Source organism: Budorcas taxicolor, chromosome 16 (genome assembly GCF_023091745.1).
Source record: "Budorcas taxicolor isolate Tak-1 chromosome 16, Takin1.1, whole genome shotgun sequence".
Taxonomy (NCBI): Eukaryota; Metazoa; Chordata; class Mammalia; order Artiodactyla; family Bovidae; genus Budorcas; species Budorcas taxicolor.
The window spans coordinates 34883760-34906773 of record NC_068925.1 but is presented as its reverse complement, the minus strand read 5'-3'; the positions used below and the strand labels follow the sequence as shown (position 1 = coordinate 34906773).

Here is a 23014-nt window from a genome sequence, read left to right as displayed (position 1 = left end):
TACATGGCCAAAAAGTCATGTTTAAGCAACACAATGAGATTAGAAGGGCATGTTCTGCAAGAACTAAAAGCAACCACAAGTGAATAGTCATTGAATAACAACAAAAAACTAGACAATAAACTAATGATCCAGGAAAAAAAGAAACAATTCACAGAAGTCCACAAAGTAAAAAAAGATAAACATCATAAAATCATCATAAAAAATTTTTAAGGAATTTATGAATTATATATAATTTCTTTAATAAATGTTGTCAAGTATAAGAAAATTAGAACCTCTAACTAAAGGCAGAAATAATTTTACCATGTACACAGTGAAAATGTTTAGGTAACATGTGGCATACTGCAGTAAAATTTAATAACTTACAAACGTACCAAAAAACCCTTAACTACTATAGCATATATTTGAATAGAGCCTCTATTTAATGGTCAACTTCAGTGTTAGGGGTTAAAACTCACATCTGCAGCATGAATTTTACTTTTAATTATGTAATCTTAAGTTTATTATAAACATATTTAATATTCAAAATAATATTCTCATTTAATTATTAAAGGATTGTACTAACTCAATCTAATGAACTCATACAAGTACAAGTAATAATCTGCCTACTCTAATTCTCCCTAGAGAATGTTAGCAACATCTCTAACAAGTACATCTCTTTGGAAGGTAAAAAAATAAAAAATGTATCTGCACAATTCTCAATTATGTAGAGCTGATACTGACTACCTTTCAAAATTATATTAATTCATCAGCGTTTCTACCGGAAATAAGAAAGGGGAGTTTACCAAAATAAATTCTTTAATATGTAAGTAGCACTTGCATTAAAAAAAAAAAAGGGTAATGAGTAATACTATCAACAAAACTAAAGTTCTTAGTTCTCTGTGGATTTCATTTCTTGGTACAAACAAAGTAAAAGCTAAATTTATTATCAAGTTGAAACAATAACAAATAATTTCAACTCTTAGAGATAACGGATTAAAACCAACCTGGCTATTTCTTCTCGATGGGCAGTCCAATCTCGGATGTAGTCTTCCTGTTCTTTTATCCGGTGTTTGAATGAAGAACTAGTAGGCATTGCTGACCCAGAGCTCTGCAATCGAGTCGTTTTCAGGGCTGGAGAAGTACGTAGACGGGTATGTTTAGGGGAATTACGGTTTGATCCAAATTCATCTTCTGAGGTGGAAGCATAATCAGTAGGAAAGCGCCTCCATCTTGAATTTACTAAATTAGTTTAATTATTAAAAAAAGAATTATTATGTTATCTTTTAAAAGAGAGAAAATAAAAATCATGATTTCAAAAACACCATGAGACCACACACAGCACAATTTTCAAAAACTGACATACACATAGTTTACAAAACCATTAAGTCTACTACTCCTTAAAGATAGAAACATCATACTTCGGTGAATTAAAAACAATGAAGAATTAAGAACAATAGAAAGATCACATTTTCTGTAGCATGGTGAGTAAACAAACATTCAGATGAAAAACTGACTAATGACAAACAACTAAGCAAGCTCTATTCATAAATGTTTAACTCAGGTACTATTTAATTGCAAATATTTCTCATTTAAGTGACGTTATGGATTTTTTTTTTTTAATGACAGCAACAACAACAAAAAAAATAAAATAAGGGAAAAGATTTCCTCATGCCACATGGACTTTTCAACATGGAGATGGTAAAAACCCTCTTTTCCCAACAAACAAATGTGCATAATTCCTACTTTGGAAATTATGCCTTTATGGCAGAAAAAAAAAACATTACCTCTGTCATTCAACATCCTGTTATGCTATGATTGGAAAAAATCTTTTTACACGGTAAAAACACAACAAAGCATCTTCAGTACAACTCTGCTGCTTTGACATTGAAAGCATACAGGTGAAAATAGACAATGGCAATAAAACCTACAAGGAGTGAAAACCTACAAAGGTATTCTCACAACCATTAACATTTATGGCACAGGAGATACTGACAATAGTCACATTAAAGAAAGTGGTAATCACTTTCTTATTTAAGGTTAGTAAAGATTTTAAAAATGGTTTTGCAGACACATTTGAAAATCAGAAGACAAATTAATGTAGACAGATCACTACTACTGTTAATAATTAAACATGCAAATAAAGTGTGAAGCATAAAGAGGTAAAAAAAAGGGGAAAAATGGCTAATCTATGGAAAACTTCACAAGGGCAGGAATTATGCCTGCTTAATCCACTAACAGGTTCCTAGCACTTAGCAGTATGTGGCTAACAAATGTTTAATAAATATGTTTGAATAAATGAATTAATTCCTAGATACTGACCATTTCCTTCCTCAAAATAGGAAAACCTAATAAAAAAGCATGAGACATTTTTGGTGGCTAAACCGTAGCTCCTGTTATAAGTTCCAACTGCTGTTACTATTAACAGCTTTCTTTATCTTTCTCTTTTATAAAACAGAAGCTGACTCTAGGCTGGGTATTGGTGAAGTCTAGAATTCCCTTATCCTACTCCACTTGAATTTTATGCCTTTCTTGTTTTTCTTTTTTCATAAACTTCATTTCTGCCTAAGGCTCTGTAAGGCTGAGTTGGCATTCAAATAAGATTGATAATCATTGTTCCCAGAACTGCTTTAAGAACAGAAAAATCTATAATCAGGACTATATCATAAATCAGTGCCTACCCATTTGTCTGGATTTAAACTGTTATTTGAGAGAATGGAAAAACAGGCCGAAACTTCACGGCTTTCTGTAAAAGTATACACAAACACATATATGGAACTCCAGGTAATTAATCAGTTTTTTTTGAAGGGGTTATTAAAAATAATTTCTGATTTTAACATTAGAAGATAATTTATTAACACAAATAATACTTTTACCATGGTGGAAATTTACTAATTTCTAGACATTTGAACTGACCTTGAGACTTGAAAACAGCTTTAGGAAAAGTTAAGGAACAAGAGTAAATAAGTTTTTTTTTTTTTTTAAAGAAACACAGCAAGGCAATTAGATATACAGCAAACAAATCTGTACCTTTTAATAAAGGTATTTCATTAAATGCTAAATGTTTTTTTTTATTTTGCTACCCTAGAATACGATTCATAAAAGGAAATCCATAAATAAAAAAGAGCTTTTGCTAGATTAAATTTCCTGATTTTTTACTTGAAAACTATGTAACCATACCTATAACGGAAAATTGGAGAGGAGACAAAACCAGTAACAAAGAGTTTTAACAAACTGCAGAAGGTATGAAAACAGGTATTATAGAACTCAGGTTGTTAATATGGAGGTAATTTAGAGAGAATGGCATCAATAACTGAGAGAGTCCTTGAATGGCAGAGCACATGAAAGCAGAATGAGAAAGTGAGAAACAAGGGCTAAATGTCAGGTGACGTAAGTTACCAGGTGACAATATATTAGCTGAGCCCCGTTAGAACTTAAATTGTGCAATCTAAGTCTCCGGGTCAGAAAGTCATTACCTTTTGGAGAAAAGGATAAAAGAAACACTTCTTTTTCAAATGAAACTCATAAACTTTCCACCTGTTTTTTATAAGTCTATCTAGAATCCAGCAAAAACACTGAAGTTTCTAAGAATAACTTTTAAAAGAGGAGAAGCAATTTGGAGACAGGTGGGAGGTACACTATCACGGGGGTAACATGAGCTCAAGGATCGGGGAGACAGCCAATATTTTGGAATAACTGTTAACTAAAAAGTAACCTTTAAAATTGCATAAAAAATGAAAAAAATAATATAAGGAAGGAGAGAAGGAAAATATAAAATAGATAGGACATGGCAGAAAATAAAAATATGATTAGTAAGTCTTCAAATAACTAAAGGTTATCTCTACCAGTGGAAAGTATATCATACATGGTGTGCTATGAAGCAAAGCTTAATTTAATCTCTGAATGAAAAATGAGACAGGAAATGATGACTATTGGTGAAAAAGGGACTGTGAATGGGAGTTAAAGCTAGGACCTCTAACCTATTATTTGTCGAAGAAGTTCTCTCAATACCTTTGCGTTCTTAATCTTTGCTTCCAAACTATAGCAGCAATATATTTTATCTGAAGAAAAAATCCCTGTAATCTAACTAGCTTTTGTAGAGGAAACCTCAAGTAAAAATGTTTTTAACTTTCCCCAGTGCCTACTTATTTCACAGAATTTTAGAATAAAATGACTTTGGACATGAGCTAGTTTAAATTCTTCAATCTATACATAAAAATTGGGCCCAGAAAGGTCCTGTGACTTGCTTAAATCAAAGTTTAAGACAGATCTACTGACTCTCAGAGCGCAAAGCTCATTCCAATTGTTTTAAAATTAAATAAATATTTTACTTAAAAAAATTTCAAGTTAGACTAATTTAAAAAAAAAGACATCCTAGAATTCTCATAGAATGATTGTTTTATGATTTTTACAGGGCTGAAAATTTTTTTTACTTTCTTCTTGAATTTTACCCTGCTTAGATAAAATTATTTAGAGAATCAAATGTAACTCTATATTATTAGGCTCATTTGATATACTGGTACTAATAAGGCATTTCAGATAAATGCTTAAATTGAAAATCTGTGTTGAAGGTATCTAAAATGCCAATCTCTAAGAAGCTTCTTGGGTTGATGAGGTGCTGGACAGCACATATAATAAAACGAGAAAAAGTTCTAAGATGGGCTTAATTATTTTGTAGCTAACCTGAAAATTATTCTAGTTATGTTAGTTAAACAGGCTCATTTTAGCTATAAAATTATACAACACTCCCTCTTGTGGAAGTAATAAACTACTACATTCATCAAGAAAATGTAATATTCATGTCTAAATAATTTAAAAGGGGAAAAAGAGTTATTAGGATCATTTATCTGGGAGTGCTTTGATTTCTTTTACTCTTAACCAAAACTTTGCTGACATCAAAACACATCATTATCTACAGATGTAACAAATAAATTTCAGAAGACAAACACTACATTTTTATACCTAGATAAAAATATTTTTGTGGCAAATTAAGCCACAAACACGTTTAATATGTATGAGCATGTAACAATAAGATCATGGTGTTCTGTACTGGTCTTTGACTTGAGAAGAAATTAACTCAACCCACGCATGTCCAAGAGTTAACATCATCATCTATAAATTTTGAGGATTAGAATAAAAATGGGAAAGCAAAGAGTCTAAAAAAATTTTAAGGACGTTAACATGATTTTTGAAAATTTTAGAATGTATACTTAAAACATAATGAAAACCAACTGCCTTACTTTGATAGTTCAGGGTGAAAGTGAAAATCAGTCACACAGTTGTGTTCAACTATTTGCAATCTCATGGACTGTAGCCTGCCCAGCTCCTCTGTCCATGAAATTCTCCAGTCAAGAATACTGCAGTGGGTTGTCATTTGCTTCTCCAGTGGATCTTCCTGACCAAGGGATCAATACAGGTCTCCTGTACTGCAGGCAGATTCTTTACCTACTGAGCCATTGGGGAAGCCTTACTTTGGTAATTCAGGGTACTTAGTTTTAAATATATCTTATTAAAATAAATCTGGATATTTAATATAACTTCATATTGAAGGATCATTGAAAAAAATTTTGAAGGGCTGGGTGGAGGGGTGGACTAAACTCCTAAAATCACATTACATCAGAATTAAAGAAGCATAGAAGAAATCTTAATATTAATTTTGCCAAATACGAGATTTCCATTCTATTTTTATCATATTCATTTCTTGGAAATGCTTTTCCTAACACAGACTAAAATATATAATTTGAAGCTTTACAGAATTATTTTTATGTATTATAGTTAGGATAATTTCACAGGTTCCAGGGTCAGGCATTTTTAAGATTTTTAAAAGTTTATAGTATGCTTAGCAACACTGACAAGGATGGTTTCACATTCTTTTAAATATTTCAAAAGCTAGGAATTTTTATTTCCTTTCTCCATTTAAGATTTATAATTGTATTATGTAGAAATGTTGTAATTACTATTTACCACATGTAACTATTTTAGTAAGTTACCACTGACTGAAAGATCCATGTCATTGTCCTAGAATATAAAACTGGAAATAGGCATCTTAAAAGAATCTGAATATATAATCCAGGACCACAATGTGGCTTTAGGCTCAAAAAGGTGGGCGAGAGAACATGAACTTGGTAAAAAGTCATAATTAAAAGATTATAGTGAATAATACCAAAATATTTATATTGTATATTGGTTGTATATATACTCCTGATAATAATCCAATAGTTTAGCTGTCCTCTGGAAGTCTGCATGTAAGTGGAGTCTGTTTCTCAGAGCTAGACTGATTGTGGTAGAAAAAGCAATAGGCTGGGAATTAAATGCCTTGGATTCACAACCTGTTCTTGATATATCTATGTGACCAGGCAGGTTATTCCATCTCTTGGCTTTAGTTCTCTAAACTGAATAACCCTTCAAACTATTAAATTCAATGATGTTAATTATTTAATATACTGCTAGTAAGTCTGAAGAAGGCCAAAGTCACATACCTCAATTTGCCCTAGGAAATTTCATTAAGTAATTCAAGGTACTTTTTGGACACAGAAAGATGCATGTTTATCAAGTTCTGGATTCAAAGAAGAAGAAAACAAAATATAGGCTAAAATATAGAACTTCAAGACATATTTAAAGACATACATACACATATATATAAAGGACATATATATTATATATATATAGCATCTTATAGCTGTTTCTTAGACTTACTAGAAATAATCATTTGGTTTGCATCTCAAATAAGTCCCTCTGTTAAACATTGAGAATAAAATCAGATTACTCATGTGTTAAGAGCTAGACAACTAGTATAGAAGGAAAAGTTATCAAGAGTTTCATGCTACATGGTAATGTGCAACTTATGTTAAGACAGGAGAGCACGTAGATGTTTTCATGTACTTAAATAGACTTGTGGTGAGGAAACAAGCACTGTGGCAGAAGAAACCGAATCAGAGTACACACGGCAGAATGCAGCACAAAGGAAATGTGAACTGAAGAAGAAGAGCCACGTGGAACACCAGGTAACAGTGGGTTAGCATAAATCAAGTGAGAGTAGTTTTAAATACTTGGCAACAGACCCATTATCCACCAACCAAAGTCTGAAGTGTGGAAACAAGGAGAACAGGAGTAATAAAGGAAATGTCACCTATTCTTTTGGAATCTAGACTTTATGTGATCTATCCTCAGCTACAACCATGATGATTACCATCACCTCACCCACAGACCAGGAGATGGGAATGTGAATGGAGTGGAGGAAAGCAGCCGTGAAGAGAGTAGAAACAGAAAATGAAAAAAATAACACATGCACGGTACCACTGGTTTGGGGTTTTGTAGGCTGAATTGTGACAGAAGTAAAAAGTTTAAAAGAAAAGACTGCATACCAACTTTCCCTTTACTCTTCACTCAAGATTTAGGGCTCACCTAGGTAACCGACAAAAATGAATCTTTAAGTCCTTTAACAGCTGGTTTCCCCTCAACTGTCCTTTTTCAGCCACACCCACAGGAGGCTGATTATGAAGCAATAAGACCACGTTTACAGGATACACACAAATATCTGTCTTGCTACTCTTTGGTCACACACGTATTCTCACGGGCTACAACTCTGAAAATGAAGTATATACACAGACGAATATGACTGAGGCAGTTAATTCTGGTGGGAAGAAAGTAGCCCTTGTAATGATCACAATCAGTGACAGCTAATTACTACAGTTAAATGACAGGATGGCACATTATGAGGTAATGCCCATAACCAGTTAAATTTCTATAGCCCGATTTTGCCCATGTGCTTAGTGACTGTCTCACAAATCCATCTTCTTCCACTGAAATAAATTCAAGTATTAGTTTCCGCCCACCCCAATCATAAATCGATATAACTTAATAAAAATTAGACGTTTCAAAATAAACAGGAGAAGAGTAAAACTCATTTTTCATTTAGTTCTGAAAGGAGCAACAAAAAGTATACTACTGTTCTTCAGATTCACAAGAACTTAGAATTATGTTAGGATATTTAAAAGTTGAACATGTTTTCAGAAGCACAATATTCATTTTTATTATACAGACCAGATAATTCCTAATCTAATTCTGACACACAAAACAAAATATCTCACCAAGTAGACAATTAAAATTCTCAAATTGGTTCAATATACTTCCAATTTTGAATTCACTATTTTGTACCAGGACTTTAAATGGAAGTGTATATAACTTCTGAATTTTCCTCCTGGTGGCCCAGAAGGTAAAGAATCTACCTGTATTGCAGGAGACCCGAGTTTGATCCCTGGGTCAGGAAATCCCCTGGAGAAGGGAACGGCAACCCACTCCAGTATTCTTGCCTGGAGAATTCTATGGATAGAGCAGCCTGGTGGGCTACAGTCCATGGGATCGCAGAGAGTTGGACACAACTGAGTAACTGACACTTTCACTTCACTTTCAAGCTAACTAAGGTGACTTTTTAAGGAACAAAACCCTCTACAGTATGATCTTTCTGCTGAAAATTTTGGGAATCGACACTAACAATTTTTCAAAGAAGTCCCAAAACATAAAAGAAATACACTAATATAAAAAGTCTGGATCCAATTTACCTGAAGGAGAGCCATGTGCTGAGGTCATACTTTTGACCTTGGAGTCGGATAGTCGAGAGATACTGTTAGCTCTAATTCTAGGAGAAAATTTATCTGAAGGTACTAATCTGGCTCCACTTCTAATGATGGCTTCTGCGGTCCGTGAAGAGGCACTACTTCTAGAGATCGTTGCTTCAGAGTCACTGCGAGCCGATAATGAGCCAAGCCTTGTTCTACGAGGCTGAGCCAACAAATCAATCCTAGAAATGTTACGCCTTCCTGTGGGAGGTTTGGATGTCGAACTTGTTGTGGACACTTCAGAAGCAACAGATGCTTTGTCAGCATCAGCAAGTTCACTGTCCGAAGCTTCACCGAGTCGGGCTCTGCGCAAGAGGGAAGTCCTGGTGGGTCGTGGCCTTGGGAGAGTGGTGGATTTACTGGACGAACCAGGTACTCCAGGAGAAGTCTTGGATTTAGTTACTTTACTTCCTTCTAGTTTGGAATGTGCGTGCTCATCAGTTGAGGTAAGTGGAGTCCTTCCATGAGATTTACAAGAGTAAGTTTCCTGGTCAGATGACATAACATCAGAGATGGCCGAGTGAGGTACACTAGAGGTTTGGTCATCATCTGTTAAATCTACTGAAGGCTGCCTTATTCTTCCACTGGACTGCACAAATTTACGACCCTCTGCCCGAGAACCTATATCTGCAGAACGACTTTTTGTTTTTTTTTCAATTTTCTCCCTAGCACCCGAAGATGACGACTTTGTAACATCTTTGGAAGGAGAACCTGTGGAACACCTATCTTTATAAAGACTAGTGAAACTCTTTCGCTTTTGGGTTGACTTTCTTTCAGTCTCTCCAGTAACCAGACTGATGGTACTAGCTGTGTCCACATCAGATTCGGGTGAAATGGAGTTGTCTCTGTTATAACTAGGAGTATCTGGGCCTTCATCAGTTTTAGTATCTTCACGCAGTTTAGCTTCTAGAAAAGCCATTACTGCTTCTGTGTCTTTTAGAATAAGAGTTGTGTCCATACTAGAATCAGTATCCATAGAATCACTTCTTTCTCTTATTCTGCTGGCTGTTGTTAATGCTAAGGAAGGGGGTGTTGATAAAGGCTGTTTATTTATATGGGGGATAAGTTCTATGGGTATGTTGGGGCTAGGTTTTTCTATAGTGAAGCTTCCTTGTCGCACTAACGACTTGGAGGATTCCTTCTTGTCTCCTCCCTTTGAGGTCTGACTTTTCAGAATTTCCTCAGCTTTTCTTCTCTTACCCTCGTTTTGTATTGCTCTTTCTCCTTTGCCTGCAGAAAGTCCTGGAATTTTTTCTTGAGGCTGTGACTCCTGCTTAAAAGACTCCTCCCTACATCTATCTATCTGACCCGCAATGTTTTTTGAAGAAGATAATTTAGTAGGTGTCCACTGTGCCTGTTCCTTTTGTTCTTGTTGCTGGATTTTAGCTAATGTTTGCTTTACCAAAGAAGCTTCCTTATCAGTTTCACTTTTCTCCTTCCCAGAGTAAGAGCTGCCTAAGTGAAGCAGGGCTTTACTATCTCCACCATTTTTAAGAGTCTCACCATTTACCGCCCTGTTCGTCTTACTCAAGGCTCTGTCAGTGTCTTGTTTATCTTTCTGGTATACCTGTGCAGGTGCTTCTTTCTCCTGAAGCTCCGTGTCTTGCTTTTCTCCTATCTCTGACCTCTGTGCTATAACCTTTGTTCTGGAGCTCTCAAGAGACTTTTCTTCACTTGGAAGCTGGGGAAGGGTTCGTCTCCTTCTCTCTCCCTGACTAGCCAAGGAAGCTGCTGAGCCGGTACTTCTCAGTGAAATGCCAGATTCACTGATATCTGTATCTGTAAAAGAAAACAACAAAAAAGGAACTTACTGGGGCAAAAATGTGAAAATAAAACAAATGTCATATTACCTTAGATTCTGAAGTTAAGAAGTGGCTTAAGTATAAAGTAAAACTTTGAAGAAATAAGCCAACATTTTGACAGTATAATTGAAAAAGAAAATGCAACACTGAGATGCACAAATAGCTATATTACTAACAGGAGTCAAGGAGCAAATTTTATGAGATGAAAATTAGGGTCATCTTATCTTAAACCTACATCTGTTGCTCTCTTTTTCTTTTAATGTCATTAATGGAAGAGAAGTTCACATTCTTGCTTTTGTGACTTGTCCCATCTGTGAAATTTCACTCACAAAAAATGGACTCTGCATAGTATATATAGAAGTGTAAAAATAATGTCTAATGAACAGTTTATATGCTATACTTTGAACTACATAGTAAAGAATAATAATATACCTAAATTTTAATGAGCATCATTATCTACTGAAACAATGACAAGTCTGGATTTCCTAATAAAACAGAAAATGTAGAACTTTAACAATGTTTTCTCTTTATTTTATTTTTTTTAAACAATGTTTTCTAAAAGAAAAAATTCAAAGTTAATTAAAAGATTTTTAACAATTGTAGGAAAGGAAAAAGGTGACAGGACTTGTCATAATTTCACTAACTGAGTTATTTTTAAATTATGATCTTCTGGTATATTAAAGCCTCAAACTGAGAAGTTGATGGGAAAATATATAACTTCAACGTTTCCATGTGAGAAACTTTGAGAATATTACTTAAGGAGTACTTTCCTGTTTATAAATAAAATGTATTTCTGAGAAAAGGGATCTTTTTAGGGAAATATAAATTGACATATAAAGCATTTAAATCTTTTGGGTATTAAGTGGAAAAAAGATACTAGATATAGCTTCTGTGGTCATCCCTTTATAATTCTAAAATTTTAGCATCTAAATTTCATAGCTATACTATGGCTATAATGAAGAAAAATACTTAATAACTTACTAATGTAACTTTAATTTAGCAAATGATCATGTTATTTGGTTATGTCTTATCTCCACAGTACTACTTGAAGCACTAAACTTATTTAGTTATAGCTATCTTATCTTTTTGTACTTTTCTAGCATTTCTCACACTGTCCTGGCTCGTAACACACACTCAATGAGTATTTGACAAGAACATTTTAAGTAGATTTATCAGCTTATCTAAGTAAGCTCATTTAGAACATGATGAAACAGGAATAAAATAATGGAAGCCAAGTATTATTAATTTTTATAACAAGGGTAGAATTTTGCTTTCCACAGCTAATAATACTTTTATAATGATTCTTTATAAATTTCTCTAGCCTGACTTGCTTTTTTGTTCCCCAAACAGTATTCAGTTTATGTGAACCAATCTGAAAATCATGCTATCTTTCCAAAGATTTTTGGTAATATTAAAAATTACTTCTAATTTTTATGACAAATCATACAGCTTTTCTAGTACACTGCTGTGTACCTTGCTCAAATAGTTGCTGACTAATGTTTACAAAATTCCTAAAAAGATTTTTGGTTGCCACAATAAACACAAAATAAATTTCTATTTCAACTTCCAGCGATAACACATCTAAGAAAATAGATTAAAAAACCACATACAAATTCTCCTGAGGGTTTTATTTTTTAATGAAGAATGTAATGAACTGAATCTAATAATAAAATCATTAAGAGGCATCATAATTTTTGTTTTTTCAGAGATTCTATATTTCAGTTCACAGAAATATAGTAAAAAGGTAGCAATAAAAATCATATTATATATTTGCAAAAGATGTATTTAGTAAATTAAGTTGTATTACATAAATTTTCTTCATTGAACATATGGAAAAAAGTGGCATTTAAATATTTGATGTGTTAGTGAATGAGAGAGTTTGGAACTATATTAGTCTTACTTTTAAATTTTCACATGTATATATGTAATATACATATAGTCATATATAAGTTTTTGTGAGTACACACACACATGCTTCATCTACAAATTACCTCTATTTCCAGTTAGGGTTACATTAATGACATCTGCAGTTTTAGTGAAAATAAAATCTATATATAGTAGCTTGAGACTATGTGAATATATTTATTTAGGTTTAATTCACTTCTCACTGCACAGACTTAGCTTATAGTATTTTAAAAACTGATGTATGGTTCACAAAAGAAAAAAAAAAAAGAAGGAAAGAAAATACCATGCTCTAAAGGAACAGGTACAGACAACTCCATTATTCTTTCTTCTTGATCATGCCTTGTATGATTGGCAGCCAAACTAGCCCATTGTGAAACCCAACGCTTGTTTCCAGACGAAGATGTACCTTCCTAAAGGAGAGAAATAAAAGAATGAAATGCTAGTCTGTCAAGTCTGTTCTCATGTTCAGAGAATTTCATTTAGTCATTAAATTCCCTTTAACATATCATATAAACAATATTTAAACCTCACATTGATATATTATCATTTGTTATATTTCCTTATATATAAAGATTTTCTAGGGCATCTCTTTTAACTACAAGATTATTACTGTGAATGTAGTAAAATTTTCTGTACTTATTAAATACTAACAATGGTACTAAAATAAACTCTTAGAGCTTAAAATTTACTGCTGCTAAATAAACTCAAGTGTACTACAATAGCTTCATGGCTACCACAGAAAAGTTAGTTCTACTCCATTCTATTGAACAGAGAGTCTAAGACCTATTTCTAAGTTGTTCTTCGGTCCTTTAAATGATTCCATAAATCAGACTGGTTCCACACTCTCAGGGCATATTAAAATCTACCAGGTCATGTCTTCAGGGATTTCAAATACAAGCCCAAAGCTTCAGGCTTCTTTCTACAATACTTAGTATTTTCAGAAGAAGCTAGAAATCACTCAAATCTTTAAGAATTTTTGTATAACTAGTCTGAACATAGACCTCTCCCATCTAGATCTGTCTTTAAGGCAAATGATTAGTCAAGTGTGAAACAGAATTTAATTCATGATATGGTTCCACATATATGGATTATATATTGATAATTCTTAAGCCCAGGTCAGTCTATGTATTTAAGATGGAAGATCTAGGTGTATAGAAAAAAATGTTTCCTCACTAGAAACTTAAGTCAATGCTCAGTACTGAATCTGTAATAATAACTAAGAATTGGAAAGCTCTGATCAAATTTTATTCTGAATTATTTCAGAAAGCATTTTATTAAAAGTGTGTCAAATGACAGTCTAAAAACTGATGAATATTTCATAAGACTATATACTATATGATTTCAAAAACAATGGATTAAAATAGTAAGTTGCATACAAGTGACGTACATACAATAAAGCCTAAAGATACCAAAGCCTGCTGAATCTCTGAATTCTTGCCAAGATTTTGTGGGAGTTGTTCACAGTTCTGAGACTGAAGGAGGTACCAGAGCCATTCACATCACTCTAGGAATACCCACAACAGAATGGGTTTCAAAGACACACATTTATGTAGACCCATTCTGTGAAGACTGTTCTAATGGCTAGTTTAGGTAGTTCCTTCAAAAGCAGGTACATACTTGGGCTATATATAAATTTACTTGGCATGGGCTGAGGGGATAAAGAGGAGAAGAGGGAGTCCAACAAGTTCACAGTCACCAGCACCCTTTCTAAATTAATCAGAATACCAAAACACTGCTTTGAGTAAGTATCAATTGCTTTCAATAAGTAAATTAAGCATCTTGACAAATATCAAAATAAAATTGTTTTGACAGGTTTCAGGAAATAACAGACCATAAAGGGAAAAATTTTATATTAATAAGCAAATATATATCTGAATTTAGTTGACTATAAAGAATACATTTCATACAAATACTTCATTTGTATTTTTTTATTTATACCTTAGGATTTAATTTATATTTAATATATATTTACTATTTGTATATTTTAAATTAACTCATTTTTTGGTAATATAATGAATTACCTGAATGATAATGAAAGGTAATATAATGAATAAGAGAAAGGGTTAACACATCAAAGCTCTTTAAGGTTCAAATTCTGGCCTCACAAGATATGAGTTTCAAGACCTTGACCAAGTTAATTTCTACAGACTTCAGTTTCATTATTTGTAAAATGGTATGCAGAAAGCTTCTACTGAATGTTAGATCTTGTTAGTTGAATAAATTATAATACTTCTCAGTCATATATTTTTTTTTTACATTTCTTCCAATATATTAGTGTACAATGAAATTCTAATAACATTTCTAGAAAAGGGATAAACATTTGTTGACTACAGAAATCTAAGACAATTACTCTGCTGGGTACTTTCTATCCTTCATATCCTTCCCTGCAAATAGGTTTTAGAAAAATACCACTTGCATAGATAAGAAAACTGAAGATGAGAAGAGAGGAAACGACTGATTCAAAGGTACCCTGTTAGATGTGGCAGTTCTAGGATTTGCACTCAGGTCTTAGAAGCTCTACTATGCTACACTGACTCTGAAACTATCAACCAAGCCACCCTTTCTAGTTGCATCCTGGGATGCACTACAAGGGCACTTATTTAGGTTTTTAAGTTGTATGTATCAGGCACAACCTTGCATGATAGATCTTTTCATTCCAAATACATGACCTTCTAGGAAGTGTATGCAGTGTGTATATATATATATATATATACACATACACACACTTTATCTCAATGTCAGAGATAGTGAGCATATAGCTCATTAACTGCTAACTGAAATTTAACATTTTCACTGACTGCCAAAAAAGATATTACAGTGTTTTACAAGAGGATATATTAACTGCTTAAAATAATATATAGCTGACCCTTGAAAAAAGTGAGGGCCGAGGGGGAATGAGAGCTCCAACCCACTGTGAAGTCAAAACTCCATATATAATTTTGCAGGTGGCCCTCTGTATCCATGGTTCCCAATCCTTGGATTCAACCATGGATCGTGTACTACTGTAGTATGTATTTAGTGAAAAAACAAATCTGTGTGACAGTGGAACTGCGCAGTTCAAACCCGTGTGGTTCAGGGGTCAGCTGTAATTAACAAATGATGAAAATTTATATTGTGCGCATGTAAAAAATGTGAGGAAGATGTGTATACCTCTGAGATGTGAAATCCAGGTGGACTCAGTGGTTTTCTTTCTTCCATGACTACTGCAGCAGAACTGAGAGCCCAATCTTTTATCAGATCTTTATGTTTTTCATTGATAATAGGCCTATTATAATCTTGATTGTCATCTACTCCAAATACCTAGGAGGAGAAAATTATTTTATAAATGAGATTCTGAGTAGCAGATTAATATGTGAGCACTGTCAATAACTTCAGAGGCAAAAAACAGGATTTTAATTTCATAGGTAAGTTCAATAATGAGGGAAACCTGTTTAATGACAGGGTAACATCCAATAGGAGTAACAGCTGGAGATGAAAACAGAGCAGTGGTAGCTCATGTAAATGTAACTAACCTTTTTAAACATTTAGCAAATGTACCATTTGATAAATAAGAGATATTCAGGATATTACATTTGCTTTGTTAGAAGATGTTAATAATGTTAAGCATTTTAAGATGCCAAGTGTTAGGATGGAGTACCACACCACTTCAGCTTGTCTCTGCTTTTGAGAAGCATGCTGGAAGCTTAAAGCTTATGGTTGACTTTATCTGTTCCTTCCCTAACAAGTGCTTAATATGTACATACATGATTTAAATTTATACATATAATTTTCTCAGGTACTAAATAACAGACTTTATTGTATGATCTTTGTATAAAATATACTATAATTCTTAAACTTTGTGTAGAGTAGAACATAATTTTTAAACTTAAAGGCCTTTGTTTGAAATGCAGATTCCTGAGTCTATTCACACAGGTTAGTATTTTCAATAAGAAGGCTGTCTGTAGTCAACACTTCTGAAACATTCTACACACAGAGACCAACAATCAATCATGAACCTTTAAGGGCAGTTACCTGAGTCTTACTCATTTATTGGCATAACTAAGGCTTTGAATTGACTGAGAAAAGTTTATATAAACTTTAACACTGTTTTACTCTTAAGTCTACTTGGTTGCCAATGGTTATTATTTATAGGTATTAGTTGTGGTTCTAATTATTAAAATGAAGAATGGTAACATGTGCTTGAATTAGCACTTTGTAGAACAGAGCTTTAGAATAAAATCAAAGAGCCTTCATTTTCTACAAAAATGGAAAAAATCTTTAAGCTAAACTATTTTCCAGAAAACTTTTTAATGATATGGTACTTTTTAATGATAGCTGATAAACTCTGAAGTCTACATTTAGTAAAGCAAATATCAAATTTGCAAAATTCACTGAACTTGGAAATGTTACCACTAGATGTCATTACTTAATATTTAATTCAAATATGACTGTACAGTTCTCAAGAATTATGATTTAATATTCTGTTGAACCACTCAGTATTCAAAAATTCAAATATTCTTTGCTTTAAGAGAAAACTGGATATTATTGTTTGACTATTAAGTCAAATATGATTTTTTTTTAGTATACAGAAGGGAAAAACAAACCCATTTCATTTTGCCAAACAGTAGAATTAACAAGTTTAACAAAAATAGCAGTAAGACATACTAAATATATCTTTCCATGTGCTCTGCCTTCAACTCCCCTTGTAAAGAAAGAAATCAGAACTACTAAGTTATGCGTGACTACCTTAAAATTTTAAAATTATCTCTAACTCAAGTCACTGAACTCCACATTTACTGAAGCTTATTTCCTTATGTGCATAATCACACAAAAAATTACAACTCAAGTTTTTGAGAAGAAGATAAAAATAATCACATGTGATTACTTGTATGTTGTATCTCTCTGGCACGTTAATATAAAATTTACCTTCAGTTAATTTCTGATTTGACGATATTTAATTCTAATCCATACTCGAAATGGACTTCCAAAACTTTGATTTCCTTAAATATCTAAGCATCAGCAGTTCCGAATCTATTAAATCTCTTGAAATTGCTTCTGACGCTATTTTGAAATAATAATGAAAGACACACACACAGAGAACTAATGTTTTTAGGGAAGGCGACGGAAACTGTACAGAAAGTGTAGTCACATGACTTCCTACAGATTCCTCTTAAAACATCAGAGCTATTAACAGCTATACACATATCTGTCAGAGAAGTAGCAATGTATTGATATTTTCCCAACAAGTAATACAGCCTGAAGAAGTGCTTGCCATATGAGCAAGGAAGCCTTCAAAGTTCATACCTATATTTTTGATAGTTTTGAAAAATTAATGATACGAATAACTAGTTCAGCTTGAAATCTAAATTGTCACTTTCATGTCTCAGTATAAAAAATCTACAACTTTCATGTGAAAACAAAGCAGACAGAAACAGCTATACTCTGTGTACTTTAAAGCTATAGTATTTTGCACATCTGAAAAAGTACATACAATCTGACATGCATACAATAAGTTAAACACAATTTGAAGGCTCTTCAAAGCAGAGACCAAGCTTGCTAGATTTTCTCATCTTTTCATTCTAGATTTTGTCCCCAAGTGATCGTCACTGAAATCACTAACTGCAAACAGTTATTCAACCTATCTGTACTTTCTCTTCCTAGATGGCTCAGTGATATTACACACATACTATGTTAACCTAGGCTCATGAATCTTTTCTCTTCCCCACTATGCAGGGCTCAATTAAACCCCCAAATTTGATAAAGTACAAAATCAGGGTGCCTCTCATTCAGCTAGAAACTGTTTTAGATTAGAAGCTTAAAGTGAGAAAGAAAGAAAGAGCAGATATCTGTCCAACTTTTATATTTCCGAAGTAGAATCCTCCTCCTAAGTTTGTCAGTTTTTAATTTTTCCAAAGGGCATGGGGAAGGAGCAGGAGTGGTATGGGAACAGAAAATTTCTTTTTGAACTTGTACTCTGTGCTCTCTGGTACTGGCAGTTTAAAAATTATTTATTTACCTTAGGGGCTGGGAGTGTTTTCATGTATTCTTCCCTATAATTCCCTTGATCCAGACAGATGCATCTCTATATGGGGGAGTGACCTGTGACTCCTCTAGGAGCCTCTAGGTTTAGGGTGAAAAGATAGAATTAGGGAACATGTTCTCAATCTTTTCCTTTGAATACATATATGTGATATGTAGCATCTCACTTTGGGATTTCACAGCTATATCTCATTGGTTACTTTAAATAGTCTTAACAACCTGCTACTGAGGTATGGTAACATTATTTGTAGGTTGTGGGTTCACCATAGGGCATTTAAAAAATAAACAAACAAACTATATATAAGCTCAGTTGCTCAGTTGTGTCCAACTCTTTGCGACCCCCTGGACTTCAGCCCACCAGGTCCCTCTTCCATGGCATTATCCTGGCAAGAATATTGGAGTGGGTTGCCACCTCCTACTCATATATATATATATATTTTGTTGTTGTTGTTGTTGTTGTTGTTGTTGTCCTTGCTCTCAAGGAGCTGAGGTCTAAATCAGGAGCTTAGGGGAAAAGAAAAACAAAAAAACAGAATGTCATTTGAACCAAGCAGAGGTATTCTGCAATTAAAACAAAAAAGAACTAGGCCGTATTTTTAGATTTTAGTTTTAAATTTAAATAAACTAAACATTCTTCGGGATGATAAAAGACTAGCATGTATAACACAAAGTGAGCCTGTGAAAAGTTTGACCTTGATTTTTCACCACCATATTATCACTATAGTCATAATTAGTTAAAGGTTCAGACTATATTGAGAATGTCCAGTGTCTAATTCTGAAATTGGAAGTCGGAGAAGGGGGAATAATGGTATATCAAACCCAAGATTAACTTTCACGGGGGTAAATATTACACCTACCGAATACTTGAAAGAGGGATCAAATTACATTTGGTAACCTCAGACATAGGTTGCTCACTTCTTGTGACAGAAAGCTGAGAGAAGAGTGAAAAGGGGTAGAGGAAAGGAGAAGACTTAGGCATACAAACGTGATAATACTAATACAGAGCAAAATAGCAATAGTCCTCAATGTATTAGTTTAAAATTTTTCCAAATCAGTTGAAATTCGTAATTTATTCTCCCACAGAAATGGAAATGGGGCTTCCCTAGTGGCTCAGACCGTAAAGAATCTGCCAGTCTCTACTAGTTCAAATCAACAGTAGTTTCGCATGGCTTATGGAAATCACTTGACACATAATAGTTCAAGAATTATGCAGAATGCTCGCCACTAACATCAGGGAACAAAATCAGGAAAATTTAATAGAAGGTGAACTTGCAGTTTTCCAAGAAAATCTAATTTCATTTTTAAAATGCAAAAGCCGACAAATTCAGTGGAATAAACGGTTCTGAACATTTAACACTGTTATTTCTATAACATATTTTTAACCAATTTTGAAATTTAAAATCAGACAAAGTTATAAAAGAAGAGCTCAGAATGGGGGTATGAGATATATATTATAATTCAGCATGATATACAAATAAACACAAGTACATGCATGTTCATGGTGCATTATTCACAATAGCTGAAAGGTAGAAACAACCCAAATGTCCATTAATGAGTGAACAGATTAAAAAATTTGGTATATCCACACATCATTATTATTTTTTTATTATTCAGTCAAAAAAAGGAATGAAGTATTGATGCATGCTACAGCATGGACAAACACTGAAAAGACTATACAAAGTGAAAAGTAGCAAGTCACAGAAGGCCACATGCTATGAGATCCCATTTATATGACATGGCCAGAAGCAGCAAAGCCACGGATGCAGAAACTAGACTGGTGGCTGCCAGGAGCCTGAGGACAGAGTGACTGCTTAATAGGCATGGGATTTCTTTATCAGGTGATGAAAATGTCCTGGAGCTATAGTGTTGATGGTTGCACAACAACGTGAATTTACTAAAAATCAATAAACTGTACACTTCAAATGGCTAATACAGTAAATGTTACGTGAACTTTGTTGTTTAGTCACTAAGTCGTGTCTGACTCTTTTGTGACTCAATGAACTGTAGCCCATCAGGCTCCTCTGTCCATGGGATTTTCCAGGCAAGAATACTGGAGTGGGTAGCCATTTCCTTCTCCAGGGAACCTTCCCAACCCAGGGATCGAACCCACATCTCCTGCATTGGCAGGTGAATTCTTTACCACTGAGCCACCTACCTGTTTATTTTTAAAGGCACCATCTAGAGTTCCAGAAAAACATCTATTCCTGCTTTATTGACTATGTCAAAGTCTTTGACTGTGTAGATCACAACAAACTTGGACAATTCTGAAAGAGATGGGAATACCAGACCACGTGACCTGCCTCTTGAGAAACCTGTATGCAGGCCAGGAAGCAACAGTCACAACTGGACATGGAACAACAGACTGGTTCCAAATAGGAAAAGGAGTATGTCAAGGCTGTATATTGTCACCCTGCTTATTTAACTTCTATGCAGAGTACAGCATGAGAAATGCTGGACTGGAAGAAGTACAAGCTGGAATCAAGACTGCAGGGAGAAATATCAATAACCTCAGACATGCAGATGATACCACCCTTATGGCAGAAAGTGAAGAAGTAAAAAGCTTCTTGATGAAAGTGAAAGAGGAGAGTGAAAAAGTTGGCTTAAAGCTCAACATTCAGAAAATGAAGATCATGGCATCTGGTCCCATCACCTCATGGGAAATAGATGGGGAAACAGTGGAAGTAGTGGCTGACTTTATTTTTCTGGGCTCCTAAATCACTGCAGATGGTGACTGCAGCCATGAAATTAAAAGACGCTCACTCCTTGGAAGGAAAGTTGTGACCAACCTAGACAGCATATTAAAAAGCACAGACATTACTTTGTCAACAAAGGTCCGTCTAGTCAAGGCTATGGTTTTTCCAGTGGTCATGTATGGATGTGAGAGTTGGACTATAAAGAAAGCCGAGCACTGAAGAATTGATGCTTTTGAACTGTGGTGTTGGAGAAGACTCTTGAAAGTCCCTTGGACTGCAAGGAGATCCAACCAGTCCATCCTAAAGAAGATCAGTCCTGGGTGTTCATTGGAAGGACTGATGTTGAAGCTGAAACTCCAATATTTTGGCCACCTGATGCAAAGAGCTGACTACTTTGAAAAGACCCTGATGCTGGGAAAGACTGAGGGGAGGAGGAAAAGGGGACGACAGAGAATGGGATGGTTGGATGGCATCAGACTCAACGGACATGGGTTTGGGTGGACTCTGGCAGTTGGTGATGGACAGGGAAGCCTGGCATGCTTGGTTCATGGGGTCACAAAGAGTCGGACACGACCGAGTGACTGAACTGAACTCAAAGGAACCATCTGACCTTACCTTCTTCCTTTTCATCTGTCTGGGTAAATCTCTGTCCTTTCCCAGAACCTATCCTACATCCTTGATTCTTGCTATTCTTTTGGACTCTTATAGCCACCTTCTTTTCCTTTTTCATCACTGTTTAGCATTCTCTTTTCATTAGTTCCTCCTTTTGTATATTCAAATCACACTCAGTTCTTATCTAATGCTTCTATAGTTAAAATGTCCAGCTTCTCTCCTTTTAATAGCTTAATTCATTGTCATGCATTCTTTTCTTTCATACCTAAAATCTGGCTGCTCATCAATTACTATCTTATGCTTTCTTTGCCAAACAGATTTTTAAGCATTAAGTGCCTAAGTGGGTATTAATAGAAACTGAAAAGTATTTCTAGACTTCTATTAATCAAAGCAATCCCCCTGAAACTCACACATTTCTTCTGATGCAACCAACCCAAGTCTTTTGCAGCTTTCATATTTCTCATTACAAAGAAAAACTTACAAAACACAGATTTTAAATTATACATTTTAACAAGTTATTTTGGAATCAAGATATAAACAAATTTAAGCACATAAAATATAGGAATATCTGTTTGTGGAGGTCTTACTGCATTTAATCAATCTATAAATTCACTGAAATAAATTAGCTAACATATAACTAACCACATATAAATATTGATAAACATAAAAATCAAGTCAATATTTTTCTTTCTCATTTATCCATTCACAAGATAATTACTGAGTGTCTACTACATACCAGGCACTGTTCTAGTCACAAGAAATACAAACATGATGAATGCACATGAGATCATTCTAGAAAGGACAGAGAGAAAATAAACTAGCTAGAGGTAAGTTCTATAAAGAAATCACGGTAGTATTATAGGAGGGTAATGCTGGGGCTATTTTATAGATAGAGTGGTTAAAGAAAGCCTCTGAAAGTAAATTATAAGAAGGAGGTAGGCATGCAAAACTAAACCAAAAAACCACACAGGGAAGAGCTTATTAGATTAGAGCACAGTAAGTGAAAATCCCCTAAAAACCAGGAAAATAAATAAGATCTCTTACAGTGGTAGAACAAGGAAAATCGGGGCAAACCTAATAAATCTTAAGCTTTTAACTGAAAAAAAGGTGAGGGTTTCCTTATGAAGCTTTGGGGGTTAATACAGCAGTAAAGAGTTTCTTGTACCTAAGAAGGACATGGAGTATTAAAAGGGGGAGAGGAGCATCAACAGAGTGACCAAAACTGAATTCTCCTGATACAAAATTGTTTTTTAAATTGTTCAGTGAAGAGACAGCAGGAAAGAAGATTAACATAAAAGAAAAAAAAATCAAGCTGTCAGAATTTACCTGTTAAGAACCACTATTTGCTTCAGCCCTTATATTAACTCAGATTATTTCTGGATTAATAGGA

The 23014-nt window shown here is 34.2% G+C and overlaps 1 protein-coding gene across 1 annotated transcript in view; it reads right to left on the bottom strand.

The window, feature by feature from the left end:
• The window catches only part of CEP170 (centrosomal protein 170), a 96217-nt gene that overhangs the window by 22110 nt on the left and 51093 nt on the right, over positions 1 to 23014 (bottom strand). Inside the window, exons 10-13 of the mRNA XM_052654025.1 lie at positions 15452 to 15601; positions 12585 to 12711; positions 8538 to 10373; positions 984 to 1218 (exon numbers count right to left, since the gene is read on the bottom strand). Of these exons, the coding sequence (XP_052509985.1) occupies positions 984 to 1218; positions 8538 to 10373; positions 12585 to 12711; positions 15452 to 15601 (2348 nt within the window). The remainder of the gene's footprint in view (positions 1 to 983; positions 1219 to 8537; positions 10374 to 12584; positions 12712 to 15451; positions 15602 to 23014) is intronic.